The 10,871-nt window shown below is 41.1% G+C and overlaps 1 protein-coding gene across 5 annotated transcripts; it reads right to left on the bottom strand.

The window, feature by feature from the left end:
• Positions 1 to 259: 259 nt before the first annotated feature.
• LOC140126748 (uncharacterized) lies at positions 260 to 10,073 on the bottom strand. 5 transcript variants are annotated; one of them, XR_011854888.1, is made up of 2 exons: positions 9,412 to 10,073; positions 260 to 1,204 (listed from the first exon to the last, which is right to left on the bottom strand). XR_011854888.1 is itself a non-coding variant. In XM_072146563.1 (2 exons), exon 1 carries the CDS (start codon positions 8,282 to 8,284, stop codon positions 6,407 to 6,409), a length of 1,878 nt encoding a protein of 625 aa, XP_072002664.1. In that variant the 5' UTR covers positions 8,285 to 8,522; the 3' UTR covers positions 260 to 1,204; positions 5,849 to 6,406. The 5 variants fall into 5 exon arrangements, 2 of the variants coding, with proteins under 2 accessions (XP_072002664.1, XP_072002665.1); XR_011854890.1 differs by having other exon boundaries at positions 9,497 to 10,073; XM_072146563.1 differs by lacking the exon at positions 9,412 to 10,073 and adding an exon at positions 5,849 to 8,522.
• Between the last annotated feature and the right edge of the window lie 798 nt (positions 10,074 to 10,871).

The following is a 10,871-nucleotide window of genomic DNA, read 5'->3' as shown; positions in this document are numbered from 1 at the left end:
ATATCGGACATTTTGGGATGCGGATGGTGGGTGATTTGGATTTTCATATATTTTTAATTTAATTTTAATTTTATATTTTTTCAACCTTTTATATATGTTTTAAAACTATTATTTCAGGTTATTTCAGGGTGGTTTAACCCTCCAAGATCTGAGTACTCATGCAATTGTTGAAGTAATAAAGAGTTCAATATCAATCAGGCAGAGAGTAATTAATTAAAATAATAAAACGGCCGAAATAACATAGACACAGACAACGATATATCTGTATCATGGAGATCTGAAAAATTATCCCCACGCAGTTTATTTTATACCTTTTCAAAATAGGAGTGTTTATACCATTTACGTAAGTAACTTATGACAGCATGATTAATAAGATATGGAAAAATGTGAAAAAGGATAAAAACAGACATGTGTTTCCCATTTAACATTTATACAGATTTCACAACATTGTTTATCAAAAACTGATTATACCCCTACATATCCTTGTGGTCCTCCGCATCCGTCCAACATCCAAGTCAGAGGCCAACTATTGTGCAACCATTGTGCATAAACAAATTATATTTCTGTATTCCAGATTCTCAGTTTGTACAAAGTTCATGATAACATAAGTAAAGAAGCAGATAACTAAATTAGTTAACCAAGCAAGTTAAACTACTCTAACAGTCCCTCCTTTTTATCAATTCTTTACTAGATACATGAACTATCCCTCTCTACCTAGCCTCAATTTCCATGGGAAACAGTGCATAAGGTCATCCTTCCTACACAATGTGTGAGAGCACTAGTCCTCACAAATTATGGGACGTCCAGCATCCATCCAGAAAACCCCACTGCTTCCCCTATCTTAACTTTTCTTAGTTCACATAAACTAGTACAAGAAGAGGGAATATTTTCATAATGTTTCCACTATATAAAAGTCCATTAATAAGAGTCATAATGTTTCCATTAGATAAGTCCATTAATAAGAGTGTATAGGAATAGCATTATAACATTACTCCACAATAAATGCAATTGGCAAGATTCTCCACGGCTTGTTTTCCACAATAGGTGCACTTAAACTGTGAGGCTGGGCTTGGAGCTGTTGTGGTTGATGCATCCATATCTGAAGTCTGTAGCTCTACTTGAGGGAGTGGAGCAGGTATGGTCATCATCATTACTGGGGATGTGGAGTCTTTGATGATAGTCAAATTAGCTGATTTCGATTGTCCTGCAAAACAATTGGATTTTAGGATCTTTTTCAGTATTAAAAGGAAAATCTTCACTAGGATAAAAATAATCAGTATTAGGAAACAACCTTGTATCAACATATGGAAAATTCCCGATATCCACCCTCCAATTCCTTTAAACCAGTTGAATGGGTTAAGCCATGATAGCCAATCTGGCCAGGTGAATTCGGGTGGCGCTAGATGAGTACCCCTAAACCCCTCTTTAAGTTGGTTTGCTCGATTCAAGTCATGAGTGATCTGAAAGGTGCCATTGGGATCAATAAAATGGCAACATGCTGAGCCCACTATTTGACACAAACCACCCTGGGCTGCAGTAAGATAATCCAATACTACTGCATGCTGATTGGTAACAATAATCAACTGTTTTAAATATATAGATGTCACAGCCACTGCATCAAAAAGATAATCTGTGATGTTATCAAACAGTTCCCCCAAATCCTCAATTTCCTTGGCATTTCTGAGAATTCCTTCTGATAAGAAGTAACTGTTAATTACTGGGGCATACATACCAACCCTCTCAGCCCAAGTAGGTTTTGCATGTATTAACTTAGTAGGATGGTTAAATTGTGGTGTTTCAGGCATTTTAGGAAAATGGGGTGTCTCCCTTTTTGACAACATATGTGCTGGTAAATGTTCAAAGGGAATATCCTTAGAATCCCAAACCCAAGTAGCTGGCTCCAGCCTAGCTAGAGTACAAGTCCCCCCTGCTCCCTGGGGTAGCCATTTAAATGCCTGATTTTCACAGACTATATATACATCATTGGGTAATTTAAACTGCCACCTTCGAACTAAAGCATCTACTATAGAGATTAACATGACAGTGTCATCATACAGACACCATGGGTCGGGGTTATCATCACTTGTAACAATTTGATAAAACATAAGAGGGCCACATTTTGGATGACTAGGTGCCCGTTTCCTAGGATCAATACTCATGTCATCTGCTCCATCCCCCTTAATGCCTTCCACTTCCTCATCAATATTCTCTCCTAGATAATTTGGTCTAAAGAAGGCATCTAATTTGAAACACTCAGCCTTATTACCTGAGGGAAAAAGTGTGGTGTAATTCCAGTGCAAATCATGTAATACTCTAGTCAAATAGTACTTCTGAGCGTTAGCATAATCCTTTTCTTCTCCAGCAAAACTTATTTTAAGGTTTCTGTTAGGGACTTCTCCAACCTCTATGGATGCCTGTGGCCTCCCTTTCCACCCATCTTCCCTATGGTCATACTTGTACCAGGTACCAATTCTAGATGATATATTAACTTGCCACCAGGGTTGTTTTACCCACCCAATTACAGGTAAGGATATGGCGGTATCCCGTTGTGGAGAATCCAACCGTAAGGGGAACAAATCATGACAGGGGACTTGTAACAACTCTTCTATCGGTAAGGGGTTGGCTGCATATGGCATGGAATTAGCAGAAACAGGTGAGTGACTGCAAATCCAGCAATCTGAGAGATTTCTCATTTCAGCCACAATTTTATGATACTTGATGAATTTATTTTCCATCATACTTGTCTCTCCCTTAATTAAAACAATAATTTGGAAATAAAGAAAATAAGACGCGATATACTTCCCTAATTTCATGATTTAAGCAACTTTTTGCAATGGGAAGCGTGAATCCAGGTTGGTTTCCCCTCCAGTTTCACTGATGTGGGAGTAGTCAACTGGACTTGGAATGGACCATCAAAGCGTGGATCCAATGCTTTTCTCACGTGTCTTTTAACTGTAACCCAGTCTCCGGGCTTCAGTGAATGGGTGCCTTCAATGGAGGAAGGATCTGGAATGGAACTAAAAACACGATTGTGAATTTGTTGCAAATTTTTATGTACTGCACTTACATATTGTGTCATGTCTGAATGTAATGCCTGGAGCTGTTGAGGAAAGTAAAAACCTGTCCTTGGGGCAGCCCCAAATAAGATTTCATAGGGACTTAATTGGGCTTTCTTAGTTGGCGTTGTCCTGACCGTATGTAAAGCTAATGGCAAACATTCTGTCCATGGTTTACCCGTTTCAGCCATGGCTTTCTGAATTTTTAACTTCAATGTACCATTTAATCTTTCCACCTTCCCACTGCTCTGGGGATGGTAAGGGGTATGGAAAGCTTGCTCAATTCCCAGGGATTGTAATATTTCCTGTAAGATTTCAGAGGTAAAATGGGTCCCTCTATCACTCTCAACAACTTCAGGCACCCCATATCGACACACCACTTCTGCCAAGATTTTCTTTGCCACTGTCTTTGCATTTGCTTTTGCCGTGGGCCAAGCTTCTGGCCATCCCGAGAAGAGATCAACACACACCAGAACATACTCATATGTGCCCACTCGTGGAAGCTGAATGAAATCTATCTGTAGTCTCTGAAACGGGTAGAATGGCTTTGGGCTGCACCTCAAAGGTACTTTCACTGTCTTACCAGTGTTATGGCATGCGCATATGATACAACCCTGAACATACCTAGTAGCAGCGTTGTTGAATCCCGGGGCCATCCATCCTTGATTGATCAAACTTACCATTGCTTCCTTAGACTGGTGGGTAGGTCCATGTACTGTTGCACACATCATAGAGTAGAGTGCTCGAGGAAGGCATAATTTTGTACTAATTGCATACATACCTTCCTCGTTCTTCTCAGCTCCCTTCTTCTTCCACTCCTCCTTCTCCTGTCTAGGAGATTGTTCCTGAAATTGTCTGAGAAGGTCCATATCCACCTCCCCCTTATGTGGCACTAGGGCCACAGTGTGAGCTGATAAGGGGAGGGGAAGCAGAGCTGCCTGTTTAGCCGCGGCATCGGCCCTGCGGTTCCCTTCTGCTTCTCTAGATTGTTCCTTGGTATGAGCTTGTACCTTAATTATTGCAACCAATTTAGGTAAGGCTAACGCTCGGAAAAGTTGAGCCACTGCCTCAGCATTCTTGATGGGTTTGCCTGAGGACCCAACAAAATCTCTACTCCGCCATATCTGGCCGTAATCATGCGCAATGCCAAAACAGTAACGTGAATCGGTATATATGTTCACAGTTTGTCCCTCAGCCATTATACATGCCTCAGTGAGTGCCTTCAACTCTGCCTCCTGGGCCGAGCACCCAGAAGGGAGTGAACCCTGTTTTACCACTTCTTCCAAGGTGGTCACAGCATATCCGGTGTATGGTCTCCCGTCGAGATAGTACCTGGAACCATCAACAAAAAACTCAAAGTCAGCATTTGGAATTGATAATTCAGTTACATTGTCAAGCTCTTTTGTTTCAGTTTTCATTAACTCAAAACAATCATGATCTGCATCAATATCAGGCTGCTCTTTCTCATTCAATTCAGGTAGCAGAGTAGCTGGATTAAGGATAGTACATCTCTTAATAGTAATGTTAGGTGGAGTTAAAAGTGTCACCTCATACTTTGTTAGTCTTGCCATTGATAAATGTCTTATTCGAGCTTGCGATAGCAATTCCCGTACTGCATGCGGCACAAAGATAGTTAATGCATGGTCTAGGACCATGTCAGCAACTTTGTCGGTTAGTAGTGCACATGCTGCCACAGCGCGAATGCAAGAGGGTGCACCCCTGATCACTGTGTCCAGCTGTACTGAATAATATCCAAGGGGGCGGTGTTTACCTCCATGCAATTGGGTTAACACCCCCTTTGCATGTCCATTGACTTCATGACAAAACAAACTGAAATTTAAGGCATAATTAGGAATTCCCAAAGCCGGAGCTGAGGTTATTGCTTCCTTTAACTTTTTGAACCCCTCTTTAGCCTCCAGAGCAAGCGAGAACTGCTGGCCTTTATTGCAGGATGCCAGAACATCAAACAGTGGTTGCATCAAGGAAGAGGCGGATGGAATCCACTCTCTACAATAGCTAACTAAACCCAAAAACGTCCTCAATTCACGGACTGTCCTGGGTTCAGCAAGCCGGGCAACTGCATCTTTTCGGTCTGGTGTAATGTGTTTTGTCTGCTGGGATATACAATGTCCCAGGAACACCACCTTGAGTCTGGCAACCTGCAATTTGTCTTTGGAAACCCTGCATCCCTCCAACTGTAGAAACAAAAGGAGTGACAAAGTTTCCTTGAGACAAATGGATTTGGTCTTTGTACAAAGGAGTAAATCATCCACATACTGAAGCAAGCAAGTGCTCTCATCCTCTGGATGCCAAGAGAGGAGTATCCTAGCCATTGCTTCAGAAAATTCTGAAGGCGATGTAGCCCCCCCTTGGGGCAACCTAGTCCAGCAGAGCTGCCTAGCAAAGAAAGTAAAAGACAGATACAACTGACTTTCCTCATCTACTGGGACTGAAAAGAAAGCATTTGCCAGATCAATTACAGTAAAATATACAGCCCCTGGAGGAATTTGATTCAACAAGGTGTGGGGATTTGGCACTATAGGAGTATTTATGATCATGAGTTTGTTTATTTCTCTAAGATCATGTACCATCCTGTATACCGGGGGCTGTCCTGGTTCTGTCTTTTTCCTTACCGGAAAAAGTGGTGTATTATAAGGGGATCGGCACTCCCTTATGACCCCAATCTTAAGGTACTCTTCAATTTGAACTGCTATGGCCTCTGTCTGTTCCTTGCTCAGGGGGTATTGTTTCATCTTTACAGGTACTGCTCCTGGCTTCAATTTGATTTTTACCGGGGTTACTCTGAGCAGCCCTACATCCGTTTTACTCTTTACCCATAATTCAGGAGGAACTTGTGCAAGCATATCTGCTACCTCCATGTCCTGCTCATTTCCCTTCCACAGTTGCTCCTGTAATGGGTTAAACATAGCAGTTAGTACCGCAAGAATAGGCTCAGTAAGGGGCCCTGTTACCGATATCCCTTTTTTACCGTATCTGATAACAGCATTTATAGCATTTAGAACATCGGCACCAAGTAAATTCACAGGGCAATCTTCAGAAACCAGAAGCTGCATGCAAAGCTCGGTGGTGTCTGATAATCGCAATTTTAAGGGTTTTGTTTCTTTAAGCATGCAGGGTTTGCCCCCCAATCCTGTACCTACAACTTGTGTAGTCCCCAGATACTCACGTGGGATATCATGAGAAGTGATAATTGTACGGCTCGCCCCCGTGTCCACCATACAGTTGACATCGTGGCCATCAGGTAGTGTTAATTTAACTGATGCATTAGGACCAGAATGGGGTGGCACAATCACTACCGAGGACTTCACTAGTTGGGGGCTGCCAATTTCCTAATCCCTAAAGGGACGATTTCCAAAATTTTTACGTTGAGAGTCATCAGGGCGACCTCCTTGATTACCCCTGCCTCTTGAAGGACAATCCTTTTTCATATGTCCTCTTCCTCCACACTCAAAACACAGTCCCTTCTTCCTAAACCTGTCCATTTTTTCATTGTCATCTTGTTGATTCTCTTTTCTTGCTACTGCCTGTGCTAAATCCGCAATCAGTATAGGTACAGTTGCCTGTTTGGCTGCCTGCTTCTTTTTCTTTTTGTTAATTTGCTCCTCTAAACTCCGAAGAACAACCAACGATTGCTCCAAGGGAGTATGCATACATTCTGGGCGGATTCTCAGCAATTCTGTCTTTAATTCTTCTCTCAAACCATTTATGAAACACGTTCTCAATATTCTCCCATCTCTGCTATCTGATTGTGACACATTAAAGTCTTGGTCCACAAAGATAGAAACTAGCCTCGCATGATACTTGTCCACAGACTCATCAGAGAATTGGAAAGCTTCAGGTAATCCAATCCCTGATTGACTAAATATCTCCTTGGTCACAATTTTAAGCCTTTTCATGAACATTTCACCTGACTTGCTCAGTCTTTCATTCCCATTAACTGGAACCTCCTCAATTCCATTAATCCCTGTAACAGGTACACTAGTTATCCTGTCAACAAAAGGAAATCCTGCTGCAGCACTACAGAGGGAATACAAATCAACCCATGCTGCATCATATGTTAGTCGAATCCTCTCCATATTTTTGTAGAACCCATTAGGATTCTTGTATGGGTCTGGTAATTTGTCAACCATTATTAATTGTTCCCCCTGGGTCCAGGGTTTATACCAGGTTATTCGCTGTACTGTGTCAGTTGATTCTCCCTCTGTTGTCCTCTGAGTTATAACAGGAAATGCTGTTACTCCTCTAGGTGTCTGCTGACCACATGTAGAACATCCTGGACTAGTCTCATGAGTATGCACAGTACCACATTTACAAACCCATGTCGCTGAACGCAAATTCATTTTATCCTTGTTAGGTTCTTCAACTACATTACTTCTGTCTCCTCTACCATTAATGCTATGAGCACTCCAGCTCTCTCCATCCCTAAGAATCTTTGTTAATAAACGTGGACGTGTAAGGGTGTAAGGAGTTGACACTCCTACAGGGGAAGTTGGAGAATTACTAGGGAAACTATTTAGTCTCCAGCAGACACTTGCAAACTCACTCTTAGGCGTTCTGCATCTTTCACATCTATTTGCCTGCTCAAAGTTACAGTACTGGCAATAGCCACACCTCCAACCTTGCTCACCTCCCTGAAAGGAGGGACTTGAAGGAGAAGATGGATTAGAATGCCTCCATGCCCATGTTGCTGTGCTCGTATATGCCGGGGGTCCCATGTTTGCCCTTTCCAAAGCTGTCATATCCCCATATTCAGTACTGGAACTGTGATGACCCCAGTCCATAAGGGGTGACAGATCTGGATATATGCCTGAACCAGCTTGTCCAGGCGCTATAGGGGTTCCTGGAGTTGGGACACCTACATGATATCTCCCATACCTTAGTGCATCTGAGCAAAAATTCTTAACCCTATATTCCTCCTCATCATCCTGTGTATTATAAAGGGGATCATGCCTCATTGAGGTTGTCAGCCATGCTTGAACTTGCATGCGATACCCATGCCTGTCTATCCAGTCCTTCTCCTCCTTTAGAAATCTCTTCCACCTATTAGCATCAAGACATCCAACTGGTGGCATACCAGCTCTCTTAAGGATAGTCTTGGCATTCTTGATTGCCCATTTCCCATGCTCTACCTTAACTAAATCCTTCATTGTAATCTTGGGGATGACCTTTCCTGCCCCTTTCCTGGATTTAGAAAAGATAAGTCCCATAGCAGTCAGCCGTGCAGTAGCTAATTGCACAGTGTAATATCCCGCTATGTAAAATCACTCTGAATTCACAAATCCCCTGAGTTGGTCAGACTAGACGTTTGTAAATTCTGTATAGGAAACTAGCTGTATCTCAGTACGAGGAGGTTCTCGTGCTTGCTGGCAAATCCTGCACCACAAGTAGGTATAGACAAAGAACCACAAAAGTAATCCAATAACAATAGCTATATACTCTTCATACATTAGTATGCTTATTCACCCCTGGTTATTTTACTCTAATTCTCAAAAAGCATATATGTGCACAGCAACATTACCTTGTCTTACTATTTTAGCAGCAAAATAGATTTTTAGCAGCAAGATACTGGAAAATCTGGTGATATTCACCACTACTAATAAGCGGGATGTGTTAAAAGCAGAAACAACATGTAGAGAGACAGACTGACTCCTGACTCGGTGCCCCTTGGCGAACCAGGTTAATCACCGGGAACTACAGAAGTCCTATCCCGACTCAATTGGACCTCTCCTGTTGCCAGGATCAGCCACTTCACTCAGGCTGCGCCGGGCTAATAGATATCAACCCTTTGCAGTGTACACAAGACAAAAACAACTCAACAAAAGCAGTCACACACACAATGTGCCTGGGTGTTTTTACTATTCACTAAAGGCTGAACTAATTTGAAGTTTTAAATACCTGCAACTTCAAATATATAATAATTATACTAACGGACTCCTTTATGACAGTCAGGCAGAGCGTGATCTGATCACTAACGCTCTTCACACAGGGTATGGTTTATTTAACCCTCATACAAGCATTCCACAAGCAAGGAGTCTCATGGGTGTTTAGACAAACAGGACAAGGAAATCAAATCTCATAGACAGAAGACACAGAAACACACTGGCTTACGTACGCATATCTAAGAAAGGCATAGGCAAATGGTTAGTAACACAATAAATCAATACAATATGATTCAATATGACATTTGAGGTAAAAAAAGGTAGGAAAGATTAGGAAGAAAAAGATTAGGAAGAAAATATTAGAAACCTTTACAAAAGTTTAAAAATAAGATATATATATAACCATATAACTACCCCTCAAAAAAATTCTATATTAAAAATTAATCACAATCTACCTGCGATGATGCCTGGAGCTTGCAATCTGGACTGAGCCAAAACAGCCCTTAGCGTAGGAAAGCAGTGAGACAAGGGCTCACTCACCTAGGATACGATTTCCTCAACCAGGGAGCTGCTCTTGCCGGCCAGTCTTCAGATCAAGGTTCAGGATCTCGCTGGGGCCTCCAAAATGTTGAAGTAATAAAGAGTTCAATATCAATCAGGCAGAGAGTAATTAATTAAAATAATAAAACGGCCGAAATAACATAGACACAGACAACGATATATCTGTATCATGGAGATCTGAAAAATTATCCCCACGCAGTTTATTTTATACCTTTTCAAAATAGGAGTGTTTATACCATTTACGTAAGTAACTTATGACAGCATGATTAATAAGATATGGAAAAATGTGAAAAAGGATAAAAACAGACATGTGTTTCCCATTTAACATTTATACAGATTTCACAACATTGTTTATCAAAAACTGATTATACCCCTACATATCCTTGTGGTCCTCCGCATCCGTCCAACATCCAAGTCAGAGGCCAACTATTGTGCAACCATTGTGCATAAACAAATTATATTTCTGTATTCCAGATTCTCAGTTTGTACAAAGTTCATGATAACATAAGTAAAGAAGCAGATAACTAAATTAGTTAACCAAGCAAGTTAAACTACTCTAACACAATATACTGTAATACAACTGTATAGCTGTATATTGTGAATATACTGCTTTTGTACTACAGTCTGTCTTTGGCAGAAACCATCATTACCCCCCAATGAGGTCACAATTGGCCACCAAAGATGGCAACGCCCATGTGAAGCACTGTCAGCTGACACCCGCCACATATGTAGAGGGCTCAGCTTTATACTGTTTTATAAGGTATATAGTTGTACAGCAGTATGGAAGTGGTTAATATATTACTGTTCTTTGGCTTTAAAAATTGCATCAAAATACAAAAAATGGTGACCTTTCCTTGTGCATTCATGTATACCTTATCTTTATTTGTGTGATACTGAACCAATGTGGATTCTGTTTGCATAAGACCTTACAGCCAATATCTAAAAGAAATGACAGCAGAATTATTTGACTTTCCCATCTTCAATACTGCATAAATTGTATTCTGCTTTTGGAGGACTTTTTTTTTCCTTTTCAAACAGCCATTAGAAGTTCAATTGAATTGAAATGAATAATAGATTATGTGGTAGAAATTCTGTTCCTTAAAATATGTACAAATGATGTTTATCTATACAGACCTAAAATAGTTTCCCTTTACTGAGAAGACATATCAAAGATAGGACTATATATACAGTGGGGCACATTCACTAAAAGTGCATTGTGTGTCTATAATGCTGAGTGCGTCAGAAATCATGAATCTGCCGCTACCCTCCACTGGGCTGACAGAGTTCACCATCCTTTTGTGGTGTGGATCAGTCAGCACGTCCCCAAGTTTATGTTGCATGGACGCTAGCGCAC

This window comes from Engystomops pustulosus, chromosome 4, assembly GCF_040894005.1.
Source record: "Engystomops pustulosus chromosome 4, aEngPut4.maternal, whole genome shotgun sequence".
Lineage (NCBI taxonomy): Eukaryota > Metazoa > Chordata > Amphibia > Anura > Leptodactylidae > Engystomops > Engystomops pustulosus.
This window is presented reverse-complemented; position numbering and strand designations above follow the sequence as displayed.

Bases quoted from the DNA above. Each gene is read 5' to 3' on its own strand.
- LOC140126748 (XM_072146563.1), bottom strand. From the start codon at position 8,284: ATGGGACTTATCTTTTCTAAATCCAGGAAAGGGGCAGGAAAGGTCATC.